The 17,274-nt window shown below is 42.3% G+C and overlaps 3 protein-coding genes across 6 annotated transcripts, besides 2 other annotated features; all 3 read left to right on the top strand.

Moving 5' to 3' along the window:
* Positions 1-454: 454 nt before the first annotated feature.
* Arp2 (Actin-related protein 2) lies at positions 455-6,133 on the top strand. 3 transcript variants are annotated; one of them, NM_001103531.2, is made up of 7 exons: positions 472-642; positions 865-1,079; positions 1,973-2,083; positions 3,958-4,173; positions 4,237-4,446; positions 4,517-4,945; positions 5,011-6,133. In NM_001103531.2, the coding sequence occupies exons 2-7, from the start codon at positions 1,032-1,034 to the stop codon at positions 5,179-5,181; spliced, it is 1,185 nt and encodes a 394-aa protein (NP_001097001.1). In that variant the 5' UTR covers positions 472-642; positions 865-1,031; the 3' UTR covers positions 5,182-6,133. The 3 variants fall into 3 exon arrangements, with proteins under 3 accessions (NP_523372.2, NP_001097001.1, NP_001259621.1); NM_001272692.1 differs by adding an exon at positions 2,934-2,948 and having other exon boundaries at positions 472-1,079; positions 5,011-5,638; NM_078648.4 differs by having other exon boundaries at positions 455-1,079; positions 5,011-5,638.
* Positions 6,134-6,280: 147 nt separating this feature from the next.
* Positions 6,281-6,658: a mobile genetic element.
* Positions 6,659-6,902: 244 nt separating this feature from the next.
* Positions 6,903-12,299, top strand: CG9902 (uncharacterized protein). Of its 2 annotated transcripts, none has more exons than NM_001272691.2 (6): positions 6,903-7,075; positions 7,143-7,569; positions 7,626-7,876; positions 7,944-8,537; positions 8,599-9,412; positions 9,500-12,299. In NM_001272691.2, exons 1-6 carry the CDS (start codon positions 6,989-6,991, stop codon positions 10,738-10,740), a joined length of 3,414 nt encoding a protein of 1,137 aa, NP_001259620.1. In that variant the 5' UTR covers positions 6,903-6,988; the 3' UTR covers positions 10,741-12,299. The 2 variants fall into 2 exon arrangements, with proteins under 2 accessions (NP_001259620.1, NP_573133.2); NM_132905.3 differs by having other exon boundaries at positions 9,500-10,853.
* Positions 12,300-12,445: 146 nt separating this feature from the next.
* Positions 12,446-12,941: a mobile genetic element.
* A 629-nt stretch (positions 12,942-13,570) lies between these two features.
* CG9903 (uncharacterized protein) lies at positions 13,571-15,270 on the top strand. Its single transcript, NM_132904.2, has 2 exons — positions 13,571-14,670; positions 14,743-15,270. Exons 1-2 carry the CDS (start codon positions 13,642-13,644, stop codon positions 15,076-15,078), a joined length of 1,365 nt encoding a protein of 454 aa, NP_573132.1. The 5' UTR covers positions 13,571-13,641; the 3' UTR covers positions 15,079-15,270.
* The last annotated feature ends 2,004 nt before the right edge of the window (positions 15,271-17,274 follow it).

Here is a 17,274-nt window from a genome sequence, read left to right as displayed (position 1 = left end):
TTTAAATACATGCATGTATTCAATGATGGCGCCAAATTTTGAACCTGTTTTAAGTCTTAATTCAAGAATATTTTTCCAAGTATGAGAGTGAACGAGAGGCAAGAGCGCAAACGAAAAATACCAGAAATCAATGTGAGTATTTTGAAATTTCAGCAATTGCCGAATTGGTTTTTCAAATAGATGTGATTAGTTGTTAAATTGCCAAATCTTTAATCCAATAATTTAATTAATAAAGTCTTAATTGAATTGAAATTGTTTTGTGTAAATCCTGTGCAAGTAACATATATTACTAATAAACTTGTATTTTTTAATCTTTTTTAAATTGTTAAAAGTGGCACACAGACTAGTAAACTTAATTAACAAATTTGTAAAATAATAAAAAAATATAATTGGATCTAGTATCTAAACGGTTCTGGTATTTATTTTCGGTGTTTTGTACGCTTCAGTCCAACGCCGATAGTATCGAATATGCATCTATTTTTATTCAACTCTGGGGAGTAACGAGGGAGTTTTTGTACAGCAGTATAACTAAATTATAAGTATAAATAGTCGATAGCGGCAAACTGTTTCGGCCTAAATTTAATTGCGAGTCTAAATTAAGAGTTCAATTCCCAATAACCGCCAAACGAAGCGGCGATAAACGTAAGCGATAGAGTGGCGAAGAGAGCAAGGTTCCCGCCCGCGTGTTGTGAGAGTGTGCGAGTGGAAGAGGAAAGTGTATGATTAAGTACAATCGCTCTCCGGCGGTCCAAATACAAAAAAAGCCGAAAAGGAATCAATTAACAGTAGTGCTCAACAAACGGCCCAGGAAGTCAACAGGAAAGGCGATTGATGTGCAATATTTTGTTTGGTTTTATCGAGCAGAGGCGCTGCGAGCTGTGATTTCAAACCGAATCACAACCAACACCCAAAAAGGCAACCTGGTCGCGTCATCAGTGGAAGTGGAAAGGCAGTTGCCACAGCAGAGGCAGAAGCAACGGGAGTAGCAGAAGCAGTGGTTTTCCAGAGATCCGGTTTTGAGTCCTTCAAGCATGGACAGCAAGGGTCGAAATGTTATCGTCTGTGATAACGGCACTGGGGTAAGATAACGGGAAAGTCACCACCCGCACCGCCCACATCACCCACAAGCGGTGAAAACAGAGCGCACACACCCACACCATCACCAACGACTGGTGTGTGACACACATTTCGAGTGTTGTTGGCTGCGCTTCTTTCGTTTTCTTCTTCTTGTGGACTAAGCAGCGCTTCTGCTGCTGCTGCTTATTTCACTGCTTGCTGGCCAGCGGGCGTTGACGTCGCGGTTAGTCAAGCAGTTGCAGCAGTTGCAATTACGCGATTGCCTCTTCCTCTCCTTTATATTCCGCTTCCCCACTCTTCTTCTTGCTCTCCGCTTGACTAATCAGTGGATTACTCACGATTCCAGCGTTACTCAGTATCTCCCACACCTACATATTTGTCGAAAGAGCGACACTGGCACACACCAACACTTCCATAAAATTTCCGACAATCAGTTCTTATCGCAGGCCCAGAATTTTTGTATTGTGATAACGGTCCGATTTCGATAAGCGTCCGATAAACCACAACAGTAAAAGCGCAAGCAAATGCTGCACCGAGAAAAATGATTTAGCTGGTCCTAAACCAAATAATCAAAACTAATTCAAAAATTTTTGTTTTGTGATAACGGTCCGAATTCGATAAGTCACAGCAGTAAAAACGCAAGGAAATGCTGCACCGGGAAAAATGATATAGCTGGTCTTAAACAAAATGATTAAAAATAATTATTTATTATTATTATGTGCAATTTTTAAGTACCTGTTGATACAAAAGCATTTTAAATTATCATATTACGTGTTAGGGCTTAACTCAAATAATAATATATGTACATATGTCGGCTGTCATATTATTTTAATGTGTTTCCACATACACCATAATATAAATATATGTATTTATGACATCTCCATTTATTTTTCAGTTCGTTAAGTGCGGATATGCCGGCAGCAATTTCCCCACCCACATTTTTCCCTCGATGGTGGGACGACCCATGATTCGGGCGGTCAACAAAATCGGCGATATCGAAGTCAAGGTATGATCCATCGTACTTACCAATTAAAGTATCTAAAATTAATTAACAATATGATGAGATAGTACAACCATATACACTACACAAATTCAATTGTGCACAGGCCATCAAATACACGAATATCCATATATTATATCATTTTTTTTTTCGATGTAACTACTCCATGACTAGTTAAACGGCAAGAAATACATTTAGCGCATAGAAGTTCACTATCCACCAAATTACCCACCATATTTTTTCACCCCTAACCCATCTGATTTTGGAGTGGAATTGCTCTATTTTCTATTCTGTCTATTAGTGTCGCATATCTACTTACTTCTATATAATTTGTTTTCGATCTACCCCATTCGCATATCGTTTCATTTACCATCTTGATTTCATCACTTCTGGGGGTCACTTATCCCAATATTGCATTTTTGCTTGAGTTGCATTGGTCTCGGTGTGTGGGCCCTCATATTATTATACACATGCATACAAAATATATAAATATATATTATGGTAAATATATCATGCTAAAAGTTGGTCCGTGGATATCTGATTTTAACCAAGGTTTAGGCATAGCTTAATAAACTGTGGATATGGAGGCTGAACCCCGCAGACATTAAGCTTTTTTTTTTTTTGAGTGCATCACTTGATTTTCGATATATAGATCTTACTTAGAAGTTCTTTACTTTAGACAGAAGAAACATCAAATTAAGAATCATTAAGAACACATCTTGAATAGCAATAAAAAAAAAAACGATACAGAAAATAAATATTTTTAAAATTGTAATCTTTCTGTTCTTTTTTAATATTCTTATACATTTTTCTGTTCTTTTTTTCACATATATTTTTAAAAACAAATGTTTTGCAGGATTTACATGTCGATGTAAGTCAAGTTTGTATAGTTAAAAAAAAAACCAAAATCCAAACTACCACTACCAGAAATCTAATCACCAAGTAAACATAAAATAATAAAAATTTGTATACGATTGACACAATACGAAAATACCAAAAACCAAAATAACACACGCTTGGCAAAATATTGCGAAATTTTTTTGAAGTTCAAGCTGCGCACTTAGGATTTAATTAATTAATTAACTTAACTGTTAACTGTTCACATTTTTCACTAGTTGTTTGCCTTGAATATTTTCCCAACTATATTCCGGCCCCGTCCAACTATCTTGTTGCTTCCTTTTGGCCATCATCTATAATTGTACTCCATCCACAAAATCGACAAAATCCACAATCGAAAAAAAAAAATTAAAAAAAAAAACAAATCTATTAATTCTCATATCGGATAAATCTGAGGCGTGTTTAAAACCGAATTCCAATCGAATCTGTTCAATTTAACGACAAATTTACGTAAATATAATTTTTGTTATTTAAGTTTTACTCCTATGTTTTCATACCATTTGTTTCCTAGCTTACACCCTTTGGTTTTTTTTGTACATATCTTAAGGCAACCAAATTCAGTTGCTTCTCGTTTTAATTGTGATTTGCTGATTTGAAATTGTTATGTGTTCTCGTCTGCATGATGTCCTGTGTCTGCTTAGCCCTATTTTAATCCCCCGTTTGTTTTGCACGTCCCTGTGTTTGCCAGTGTTCCGGAAAGGCAAGTCCTTTTCCGCAACTACTCACACTCACTGCTGCCTCTTGTTAATCGTTGATTGTTTAGACGAGTTTAGTTGCATTCTTGTAGTGTGCTCGCTGTTATTGTGCCTAACACCTGTGTATGTCTCCCACACTAATGACTAACCATCCCAGCCTCTAAGCAAATACCCAACCAATCAACCATCCAACCAACCAAACAGTCCAAACCAATCCGAATCCCAATGGCTATCCATTGACCAAGCCACGGACACTAACGCTGCGTCCTCTGACGAACGAATTTACAGGATCTGATGGTCGGCGATGAGGCCTCACAGCTGCGATCCCTGCTGGAGGTCTCCTATCCGATGGAGAACGGTGTGGTGCGCAACTGGGACGACATGTGCCACGTGTGGGACTACACGTTCGGTCCCAAAAAGATGGACATCGATCCGACGAACACAAAAATCCTGCTAACCGAGCCGCCCATGAATCCCACAAAGAATCGCGAGAAGATGATTGAGGTGAGGTCATACCATATTTTAAAATCCCACTTCAAACTAACATTGTTGTGTTTGTGTTCACAGGTGATGTTCGAGAAATATGGCTTCGATTCGGCGTACATTGCCATCCAGGCCGTGCTGACGCTATATGCCCAGGGTCTGATCTCTGGCGTGGTGATCGATTCGGGCGATGGTGTAACGCATATATGTCCCGTCTACGAGGAGTTTGCCCTGCCCCATCTGACGCGACGATTGGACATTGCCGGTCGGGATATCACTCGCTATTTGATTAAGGTTGCTTTGCCTTACAATTACATATAGCCAAACTGTGACTTATACTTTCGCATCTATCTATGATCATTAGTTACTGTTACTACGTGGCTACGCTTTCAATCATTCCGCCGACTTCGAAACGGTTCGCATAATGAAGGAGAAGCTCTGCTACATTGGCTACGACATCGAGATGGAGCAGCGTTTGGCCCTGGAGACGACGGTGCTGGTGGAATCGTACACGCTACCCGACGGTCGTGTTATCAAGGTCGGTGGCGAGAGATTTGAGGCGCCAGAGGCTCTGTTCCAGCCGCATTTGATCAACGTCGAGGGACCGGGCATTGCGGAACTGGCCTTCAACACCATCCAGGCGGCAGACATCGACATACGGCCCGAACTCTACAAGCACATAGTTCTGTCCGGCGGCTCCACCATGTATCCGGGTCTTCCCAGTCGGCTGGAGCGTGAGATCAAACAGCTGTACCTGGAGCGGGTACTCAAGAACGATACGGAAAAGCTGGCGGTAAGTTGTCAAGTAAAGCTAATCAATGCACATCGTGTTTAACAAATTGAACGATTACATTGCAGAAATTCAAAATACGCATTGAGGATCCACCGCGACGCAAGGATATGGTCTTTATCGGCGGAGCTGTTCTGGCGGAGGTGACAAAGGATCGCGACGGCTTCTGGATGTCCAAGCAGGAGTATCAGGAACAGGGTCTCAAAGTATTGCAAAAGCTGCAAAAGATCAGTCACTAGAGGCGGATGGATGCGAAATCAGTGTGTGTGTGTGTGCGGACCGCAAGAAATAGGATAAAAAAGTGATAGATTTCTTTTCTCTATTTTCTATAGGTTTAAACCTTTCAGATTTACGTGATATATCCGTCTATATATGTTTTTTTTTTTGTGTGTGCCTGTGCGAGTGGGCGTGTCTGTTGAGCAGGATTGGTCCACTTGCCCTTAGATTATCTATAATCGCAGACATGTCGTCACTGGTCGTTATCCCCGTACAATATAATGTAATATTTCTTTGAGCGCGAAAACTTTAATTCGATAGTCGCCTAAATTGTGTAACCCTGCATTAGTGTGTTTAATTGTTTATAATTACGTCTAAAATTCAAACCCAAAAGCCCTTTTCTTTAATGAATACGCATATATAACTATATATATATACATATATAAATTCAAAGCACCTCGAGTGCGGCGATATTTTTGTAAACGCAAAATGTTTCATTTCCAGCGAGTATTTCACATTAAGTATTAACTAGGCCAAGTCTGCTAGTAGCAGCTACTAAAATCGTGTGTGTGTTAAGACAGAGACAGAGACAGAGGAAATATAACGAGGAAGTTGCATAGCACAGAAGGAGAAAGCGCGAGTTCGGTCGTTAACTAAATACACTGATTGATTCGATCCCGTCTCGCCTCCCGACACTCGACCTTAAAGTAAGCATTTCTGGATTGTCTCCAACTAGATAAAGATGAAGTTACCTACCCATAAAGATACAGATAATCGAAGTCACAAGATTACGCATTTACGTTGCCCCATAATCGAAAGTACCATCAGTCGAAGTGTTAAATTTGATTTAATTTCCTTACCTGCCTTTTCTAGTTAGTTGCAATTTGATGATTGTTGGGGTCGCAACTATCGGCATATGATGAATAGTATATACATATACATATGTGTGATCCATATACATATATCCGTATATGTAAAATGAATGTGGAATGCCAATTATGTAAGTGAATGCAATAAACGTAATTATGTATGATGTGTACTGTATACTGTAGTCTAAAACTAAATCGCATACGACTTTTTTATGGTTTTTTTTTTGCCAAATTAAAAACAAAACAAAAATGACAACAAGAGAGCATGCTATAGTCGAATTCCCCGACTATCAGATACCCGAAAAGAGTTGTTTGGCAAATGGATAGAAATTTAAGAGACTAATAAAAATATGAAAAAATTCAAAACTTTTTTTTAAAAGTGAGGGCATGCCCGTTTTGGGCGGTTTGTGGGCGCGGCAACATGGGTCAACAAACAGTTCTTGAGATCTCGACTTTCATGCGGACGGACACGTCCAGATTGACTCGGCTATTGGTCCTGATCAAGAATATATATACTTTTATATGGTCGGAAACGCTATTGATCGTGATCAAGAATATATATACTTTTATGTGGTCGGAAACGCTTCCTTCTACTTGTTACATATATATGTAATTACCAACGAATCTCGTATACCCTTCTGGTCTATAGTAAGTGTTTTGTATTCTTGTTTCTTTCAAATAAATTTTTAAATTACTTTTGCCTGCATAATAAAATTTCAGTTGGCAACAATGGCCTTAGCGAATGCACCTTCCACATTTAGCAAATACGCCTAGCCTTACAGTTTAGCGAGTATATGAACCTCGTGTAGACAGCGTTGCCCCTTTCGATTAACATCGATTTACAGTAATCGGGTTCAGCTGTTGTTCGTTGCAACTTTCAAGCTAAATTAAAATAAATCGAAACCGGCAAAAAAAAGGAAATCGACTTGACATAGCATTGCCATGAATTAAGTGCTGCAAAATGGATATAATATTTTCTCAGGATGTGCACGATGAACAAAAGTTTCTGGATTGTGCGAGGAAACTAGAGTACGACGAGTTTTCGGCGGTAAGGACTTGCTTTGTACATAAATCCTTATGCACACGTTTTCATTGCTTAAATCTTGGTTTTATAGAAAATGTTTGTATTCTGCAATAAGCACAGCGCTTTGGATGTGTTTGAGCTAATGGGCGATGACCGGTTGTCGCAGTTACTCTACGGATGGGAGGTGTGCCACCTGCCTACCAGGGATTCCGAGTCGCTAAAGGACCCAGCGCTGCGTCACATGGTCAGGGTTTTGGTCTACCACTCGCTGCTGATGTGGTTTAGCCAAGAGTGGAAGACCTGCTCCGAAGGCCTCAAGCAGCTTTTGCTCTACACCCTCACCAAAGCAATGCCGGCATTCCATCAGATTGGTGAACTGGCCAATATCAACTGGTCGTACGTTCTGCAGTTCCAGACGAAGCCCTGGAGCCTGCCCTACCTGCATCAGCTATTTCTTAACCTGGAGCTGAATAAACAACACGGCATCGAACACAAAGTTCAAGCGGCATCAGGAGAAGGTAAGCCATTACTAATTTTCGTCAAGGATTCATCTAATCATTGCCTTATTTCTTAGATGTTGCTTTCCTCATGCAGGAAGGGGTATCTCTGGCCCTGCTGCGACTAATCCAGCTCTTTAACGCCGGCAACTTTGAGGCTGTAAAACAGCTGGCGCTTCGGATGCTAGCTGCTTGGCTGAAAATCCACGAAAATGCACCATTTGTGTCCTTTAAAGGGGATGAAAACACAATTACACTAATCGGTCATGTATGCCTCTTGGCCGCTTTTGTTAGGGATGATAATCAAGGCTTTGTGATTGATAATTTGGTAAGGAAAACATTCATCATGTAACTAACATAACAAAACTAAATGTCGTCATAAAACCACCTCGTAGATGTACAACATAGGGTTCTATGTCCAGATCATGGAGGAATTTTCGAGCTCACATGATATTAACTTTACGCCAGCTCGGCTTATTGCCCGCGTTTGCGTCCGTCTTCGACTCGGAAAGAATGCGTTTTTTGAGAAAATTGCATTTAGGAAATTCAATCTATGTATGGTCACTTCATTTGCCGTCATACTAGATGCCTACTCCAGCTATGTGCTGGGAAATTTATTGATGGATCTTCAGTCGCTTAACGAGCACGATTTCCTGGAGCACCTGCCACAGTTCAAAAAGCTAATGGATCGCTATGTAGAGGAGCGCGAGAGCAGCGAGCGCTTTCTTCTAAACGAGCTCAAGAAGATGGAACAACAGCGAAACAGCTGCATTGAACCGCATCTAGTAAACCTAATTCTCAACTACAAGCAGCAGATATGCAAGGGAAATCGAGCCAGCAACATAAGCAACTACAAGAACAGTGATGACGACGAAAAGATTCAGCCTGAGGTGGGCGAAGAACAAGATAGACAAGTAGATCCGGTTTTTCAAAATGTACCAAACAATGAGGAAGTTTTGAGCTTTGTGTACAAATTGCTGGCAGAGCGGGTAAGTGATGAGAACTAACAAAAGCGAAAACTTTACTAAGCACCGCGCTTTTTTAATTTAGAATTTTTCAGGCTGGAGATTTGCTAAGATTGCTCTGCTGCTGAAAATTATTGGGCAACAAATAAATGCATTAGAAATGTGGAGATATCATCCCGGGTTAACCGTTGATTTTATGCTCGATTTGGAGCAAAAGATGTCTGCAAACTATGCTGACCTAGCCAAATTGTTCTCTGACCATGGATTTATGGAGGCAGAATTCTGGCTGACTGCTTTCTACCTCCACCCCACATCATCAAATTATAACGAAGTAAAGCGCTGTTCGTGGATCATGAAAAATCGACAGGAGGAGGGCGGGCTCCCTGCTCCAGCGATTGGCAACGTCAAGTACGAACTGCTGAGCTCCACCATCGATGTGCACCAGATTATGACCATAACAAACCATGAAGATCCAGTGTCCGACTACGATCCAATAAACGAGTCGCTGAAGGCGTTGCGTCTACCCAGCAACATGACCAAGGATCTTCTGACCGTGGTCTTCCAACCGCGACATAAACAATACTCATGGGCTCTCGATTGGCAAACGCTAGACGAGCGTTGCAGTGCCCTACTCAAAAGCCAGGACCTGAAGAGAAAATTTGTGTCTCTTAACATGGCCGAATCATGCGACGACTTGAAGTATCTCCAGATCGACTATGCCAAGTACAGGGATCGACCACAGTTGGACTATGGCACCATAGAAGAGGGCTACGAAAATGAGACTAATCTCTCGAATGCAGCTGGAAAGGCTGAATCAACACCAGCAGTGCATGATAAAGCAGAGAAAGCCAAGGAGCTGAAAATGCGGCGACACGCAAAACGCAAATGTTGGTATGAAGGTTAGCAACGAAATCTTTTTTCTTTGAGCAACTTTCATATAAGATTAGATTCAGTCAAACTAATGAATTGAATTTTAAATCCCACAGTTTCGGAAGACGAGGAAGAGGCTGCCTCAAGTGATTCGGAGCCCAGCTACACAGGAAATGGCCGCCGAACACAGATTAGAGCCGCAGCCATTGCATCCAAAGCTAATGGTCGCCGGACTGGGATTAGAGCCGCAGCCATTGCAGCCAATATCAAATTGTCTGAAATGTCCTTTCCAGAGACATCGAATAGGCGCTTTTCTACACAGCCCGTCGTCAAGGAACAGCCAAAAATCGCCGTCCAGCCTAAAAAACAAAAAACAGTATTGTTTTCGAAAGAAGAGGATGAGGTTTCCTCAAGTGATTCGGAGCCCTGTTACACAGGAAATGGCCGCCGGACTCAGATGAGAGCCGCAGCCATTGCAGCCAAGGCCAAATTGTCTGAAATCTCCTCTCCAGAGACATCGAATAAGCACTTTTCTACACGGTCCATCGTCAACGAGCAGCCAAGAATCGCAGTCCAGTCTCGAAAACAAAAAGCAGTAATGTTTTCGAAAGACGGGGATGAGACTTCCTCAAGCGATTCGGAGCACTGCTACACCAGAAATGGCCACCTGAATCGGATTAGAGCCGCAGCCATTGCAGCCAAAGCCAATTTGCCTGAATTGGATCGAAAAGTGAGCGGTGGGCGACGATCGATCTTTCCAGAGGCATCGGGTAATCACTTTGTTACACAGCCCGTCGTCGCGGAGCAGCCAAAAATCGCAGTTCAGCCGCAAAATCAACAAAAGCGTACAATTGCCGAGCTGATGAAGTCACGACCCATGTTTACCAACGAAACGAAAGGATTTAAGCCGATCGCCGACATATGGAGTTTCAGCAAGGAAGAGCTAGAGAATGTGGTTAGCGGGCCCAACGACATGATAGAGTGCAGCTCGATTATAGCCAAAATGAAGTTATTGAAGGACCTCAAAATGGCGAAATCTGCAAAAGCAGCCGGACAGCCATGTTCACAGCTCGTTCGCACAGGATCAGAAACTGAAAGCGTGAATTCCGAAACTTCCACGATGGCTACACACGAATTTAACGAGAAGGGGACCACTGTAGGTTCCCCCGGTGAAGGTAAAGAGCAAAAAACACCTTCGCCGACCGCAAACTCCGAATTAAGCACTGAAACAGAAGTGTTGAAGCCCACCGATGAGACTGAAGCGCATATGATCCATGACGCCCTAAAAACTACAAACGTGCCACAGAAGACTCTGGACTTACAGTTCTTGTCCAAGAAGCACATAAGAACTGGATAACAGACCCAGGAGTCCCCAGGAGATGTCATAGAAACTAGTGATCTCAAACAGGTCCCCCTAAATAGCCTGTTCAAAGTAGAGGGACTGGATGCAAGACAGGCGACAGGAAAGCCAAAAAAAAAGGAACAAACGGAACAGGATCTGCCAAATACTAGAAAACACAAAGATAAGCTTCACATGCAACGCCATTTTTTTTTTTTTTGTTATTTCTTTACTTACATATATACCATAACTACGTAACAATTTATTATACAGCCTCGATGTTAGTAGAGATGTGAAACCGGATAAGGTACTGCCGCAAAGCATTGCTTCGCATTAGGGGCACCAAAGATTTGGAACCTCACGATCTTGGTGCTTTCCGGAAAAGCAAACTGTAGAGCCATGTGAGACTCCGGACATGAACCCGAACTTTCTGGATCTCGATGTCGATTCGAGGACAAGCACCCGATTGCTGAAGTAGCTACCTACGGCGTGCAGCAAGTAACCTGCTACCTAAAAACCAAGTGACCGTGGAGATCGCGTCCAGCGTCGACAATTCTTTCCGGAATCCGTACTGGTTTGTAGAAAGTCCCCATGCAGCCGATATTGCTGTGTTGAGCCTCGCCGCGATCACCTTCTCGAAGGCAGATGGGTCTTTACGAGAAGGGTTCGGCAGGGTGCTTGCCTTGGTTGCCTTCTATGGGATCCGATCGGGTCCTGATTTCTTTCTGGTTTTGAGGCTTCTCGCAGCCGCCAGAATCTTGGGCTACGTGACCGGCCGCAAGTGGTCAGCTTGACACGTCTCCGCTTATCTGCCAAGTGGTAATGGTCTCCTCCAACTTCGCTGCCATTTTATCCGCTGCTGCGTTCGCCCAGTCTGCCTCGTCGATTGTCAGCTAGTGAAGAGAGCCGTCTAACTCCTTCAGTCTCATGGTGTCCTGTCGGTAGGCCGTATGAGGCTGCTTCCTGGCTGTCGAGTGCTCTTGTGCCGATTTCGACCTGGATCTCAACCTCTGATCACCTCTACCTTCCCGCATATGGCTGCTATGCTTGTTCGGTCTAAAACCCACTTGTTACTGGCCTTAGCCTTGTACGGCTCGCAGAGGAGAGCCACCTCTGTCTTTAGATCGCGATCGGTCTAGGTAAGCCACCCAGCATCCAAAGATTCAAATTATGTTTATGGCGAGCACCTCGACATCCGGAGGGGCATTGTTTGCTACCTTTATGCTTCGTGCTCTTCTTGCCTTCAACTTGCCCCCTTATCCATGCAGTTCCGTGTTAGAAGCAGAAACTTTCTTGATCATTAAAAGGACCATAAACACAACAAACATATTAAAAGAGTTTAAAAAGCCCAACGCAAAGTATCGAAGTGCAATTAAAGAAGCTATCCAAAAATGAAAACTGTGATATCCTAAATTCTCCAACATTCCTCTAGATTATAAAGTTAGCTTAGTCTTTCCTAAATTAAAGTCACAAAAACTGCTACAAGACTACAACTTGACTAACAAGAAGATTGCTCTCTCTCCAAAGGGCCACCTCTCTATAATATCATTGAACTTTTCCCGAGCCTTTGACAAAATAGGTATCCGCTTCCTTATACACCAATTAGGTCTCCTTAATTAACCTTTCCTCACCCTTTTGAACAATATAAATCAATGTTGCACTTTCTCAGGTGCGGCTAACTTTCAATAGACAAGTGCAAATAAATACAAATGCAAACCAAGACAAGAGAGAGTGCTTTAGTCGAGTTCCCGACTATCAGATACCTGTTACTCAGCTAGTGGAAATGCGAAAAAGAAATTTCATCATTTTTCTGTGATATGAATAGATTTTAGGTAATTGGGTAATATTAATAGGTGAGTTTTTTCAAAAGTGTGGCCGCTTCAGTTTTGGGCGTTAAAGTGTGTCGTATCAAATCGTTAAAAAATTTACAAGACTAATAAAAATATACAAAAATAACAAAGCATTTTTCAAAACTGTGGCCGTGACAGATGTGGGCGTGGCAACATGGGTCTGGAAGATGCATGCTTAATCTTCAACATTCTTGCTTTTATAGCTCCCAAGATCGAGACGTTCATGCGGCCAGATTGATTCGGCTATTGATCCTGATCAAGAATATATATATATATATATATAATATGGTCGGAAACGCTTCCTTCTGCCTGTTACATAACTTTCAACGGATCTAGTCTACCCTTTTACTCCACGAATAATGGGTATAATAAAAACAGAAACAAACCCAACCAATCTTAAAGCGTTTTATTACCGGGTGACTTCGAAGTTCCCACAGCCAGCCAAGCAATTTATTGCCCCCGATCGAAATGTTATTTTAACAATTCGCCTTCTTTGTGGCCGTAATCAGTAGCAAATTGTTTAGAGCTCATCTAAACAAAGTGCAATATATTGCAATGCGAAATAACAACAAACAAAGGAATTCCCAATATAACTTAGACAAGCAGGTAGCGGATTTGTACAGTCACAGGTTTTAAAAAATAAAACAATTGAAATTTTTGAAAAATGAACTAAATTTGAATTGATAATATTTCAGCATTTTTATAGATTTTATTTATTTTTATTATTTCTGCTCCTTTTCTTCTTTGCTTTAGTTTTTTGTTGACCCATTGTTCGTTCGACTTTCCCATAGATACGCTAAGTTAATATGCTTATCATTGCCCACAACGACGATAAGATGCACTCAATTGAATTAGAAATTCCCACCAAGACCTTTACATTTACAAACCAACCTGATTTATTCATATTATTATTCACACCTCCGGTTCGCACCTGAGCCCGTCCGATAAGAGCAAATCGAACCGTCTGCTCGATGGCCAGATAAAGCCTCTTTGTGATCCACGACCCACTCCAGCACTCGGATTCGTCGGAGTAGTCAGAGTTGTTGGTCAGTTGGTGTAACGACGCAGCATGGGCAATGTGAATAAAAATATCGGACGGCTGCTTGTGGCGGTGGGAGTGCTGATGATTCTGGGATTGCAAGGTGTCCGATCTGAGTATGGCGACCTGGCCGGCAATTGGCTGGTGGATTATGATCGAGACGAGCTGAATTTTTTTGAGGATTCGACTTGGAGCGTGGATTTGCACATATACAATGTGTTACCGAAGGACTCTTCGCTGGATTACTACTTTGTGGTGTACTCCAAGGATGATCGGAGGGCGTCATCGCCACCGCTGGAGATAAAGAAGGAGGATTTCGATCTGTTGGGCAGCTGGCGGGGAGCGCTATATGTGACTGGAGTTCGCTTTGGATACAGTTCACTGGAGGTGGAACTGAAGTCCGGTGCGGTGACGGAGACATATCCAAAACCCCTGCCAATAACAGTGCTCAGAACACAGGTGGTGGACGAACGCATCACCACCTATGTGTCCGCCGCCTTGGCTCTGCTGATGTTTCTCAATCTCGGAACAGTATTGGATATGCAGCGCCTGGCGGGCATCATCTGCCGACCGGTGGGACCTGTGGTGGGTGTGGTCAGTCGATTTGTGCTGATGCCCGCCGTGGGATTCGGACTGGGTCGTGCTCTTTGGCCAGACAGTTGGCCACTCCAGCTGGCCCTGTTCTATACGGCACTTTCGCCCAGTGGCGGACTGGCCAATGTGTGCGCCGTCTTCCTTAAGGGAAATATCAATCTTTCTGTGGCCACCACCACGATCAATAGCCTGCTGGCCCTGGCCTTGCTGCCCATTTGGATATTGGTTCTGGGCCGGATACTCTACGAGGACGATGAGCTAACAGTGCCGTTTGGCCAGCTTTCCGGAGGAGCAGCTGCCCTGGTGGCCTGTCTGGCCATCGGTGTGCTGCTGCGACTCTGCCTTCCGCGGACCACTAGGTTCATCTTTCGCTTCCTGAAGCCACTGTCCGTCGTACTCAGCTTGTGCCTCGTGGGCCTGACGGTGGGTCTCAACTCGTTCGTCTTCTACGAGTTCACCTGGCAGGTGAGTGCCGTTCCCCATTTGATATACAATTCGAAATGGCAACAACTAATTTTGACCTATATGGACCTATAGATTCTTGTAGCTGCCGTATGTCTGCCCCTCGCCGGCTATCTATCCACTTATCTGCTGTCCAAGATCCTTTGCCGATCCTCCACCGACGCACTAACTTTGGCCATCGAGGCCAGCGTGCTGAACATGACCATGCCCATTGTGCTGCTGCAATCCAGTCAGCTGCAGCAGCCGCAACTGGATCTCGTCCTGGTCGTGCCCATTGCCTCCTCGCTGATCTCCCTCGTTCTGGTCGTCCTGTTCTATGGCATTCGACGATGCCTGGGCTGCAATAGGCAGCAGGATGCGGATGCCTTTGATCACAAGAAGCTGTTGGCAGAGCAGGAAGGTGATGTCTAGTTTTTAGATCAAGTAACCATTTCGTTTTTTTTTCCTAGTAAATTAATGTTATAAAATCGTGAATGGTTTTAGAAAGCATTTCTTCATATATTATGTATTTGTGTGTATAGACTTTACAACTTAAGCTTTAGATTACAAATATATTAAACATTGCATATTTGTGCAATTGCATAATTGTGCAATTTTAAAGGTAAAGGATATAGATTGTTTCTACTCGTTAAAAAAAAAAAAAAATCAAAAAGATTGGCATCACTTTCTTCTCTTCTGGGCAGCATTGGCCAATTGTTGAGCGCGGGGAAATCCAATTCGCTCGATTCTAATGTCTTTTTAATTCACGCGTGTGTGTGTGTGTGTGCTTACATGCAAATTTCGTTTTAGGCCAGCTCGTGGCAATAAAATAAAATAGTGTGTCAACGTCGGCCGTTGGTCACTGCGTATGTACGAGGAATTTGGAGCATTGGCCGCTGGAACCCAGGAAGGCGCATGATGTCATCAGTTCGCCGCGATGCAGGGCTGCCAATTACGACACACGAACATGGCGTACATACATATATAGTACACTTAGTACCTCCATATATATATATATATATATATATATATATATATATATTTACATGTATATGCATATATTATATAATATATATTCGTGTAAACACGTGCTTGTGTAGGGAAGAAGATATAAAAATAAGTGCTACCTTTGCCTGCACACGTGTGTGCGTGGTCAACTAACGGTTCACGCGCGGAACGCATTACCCAACCACCCACTCAACTACCAACCCATTCAACCTACCGATCCCGCCCCAAATTGCCCCACCGACCTCGTTAGCCGGCCCTGACAATGTTTTTTTTTTTTCGGTTATAAATACATTTTTCAAAGGTGGTAAATGACATAACGTGCAACATACTTTAACAGGAAGCTAACTAACATTAACTGGGATAAAAAATGATATTGCAAAGACGCGTCATTTATATGGGTTGGTGATATGATGGCCAATATAGTGTTTCCCATTGGGAACATACATACATACATACATACTAAAAGAAATAATCATTTAACTATCATAAACTGAAATTTTGATAAGTTCATTGTTATTAATTCGATGTGGTCTATGTAAGAACTTAATTATTGGACCTAAAAGAATGCCTTATAAATTGGAAGTAACTTTAAGTTTTATTGGGACCTATTGAACAATGTTAATTTAAATATCCCATATTATTTAAGTTCATTTAATATTTTCCTTCTTTTAATCTCAATTTTACCAATTAAGAGTTTTATAAATGTTCCAATGTCCAAAAAAATTACGTATACGCAGTGCGTGCACCCTCGACTTTCTCTTTCTGGAGACGCATTAAAAAAATGCCGGTTCATTCAATTTTAAGACACACTTTGCAGGGATTTCAGTGACTTTATAGATTTCATTAGGCTGGGATGTTCTGGAATGTGCGGGTAGAAATCTAGTAACTGACTCTATACTTCAACCTATCCTCATTTTTATGCCTATCCCCGTTTTCATTCCCATCCATAGCCATCCATCCTGTGCAGCATAATATGCGACTCCATTGACCGTTTTGGCCTGCTGCTGCGCATTGCAGTTAACCCCGAAAGGAACAATGCAGCAAGCACACTGAAAGAAAGAATTTAGATATCTATCTAAGGCAAAAGGAAGAAGATGCTGAGTTTTACGATCTGAAAGAGCTAACAAATTAGACACATATGTATATTAACTCATTTCAATACAATTTGAATACACATAGCATAGGCCTATCTGAAACAATACTTTTAATGTCATTACCACAAATTGTTTAACCAAAATATGTTTGATCATTTTTCAAATAACTAAGTACATGGTAATAATTCGTTTTTCTCAGTGCAGTCATAGTGCTCCATTTTTGGGCCGTGCCAAGACAACTTTGAAAAGGAGTTGCAGCAGTCTTTCGATGAGGCAATTTCATTCTCGGCTGGTCTTTTGCCCCAATGCCAGTGCAATTGCACTTGAGCGAATAGGGAGGGCATAGGGATGAGATGGGGCAAGGTGGTAAGTGGGTGGCGCAAGTGGGCGAAAGTAGTGGCCGACGTTGGCAGGGGCCACAATTCGAAGCAGAGCATTTGGTTTCGTTTCGTGACATTTGGATGATTTCTGCCTATTTCCTGGCCCAAACACACAGCACTGCAAAAGACCACCCAGCACCCAACAT

The sequence above is a fragment of the Drosophila melanogaster genome, chromosome X (assembly GCF_000001215.4).
Source record: "Drosophila melanogaster chromosome X".
Lineage (NCBI taxonomy): Eukaryota > Metazoa > Arthropoda > Insecta > Diptera > Drosophilidae > Drosophila > Drosophila melanogaster.
Note: the sequence above shows the minus strand (reverse complement) of the source record. Positions and strands in the feature narration are given on the sequence as shown.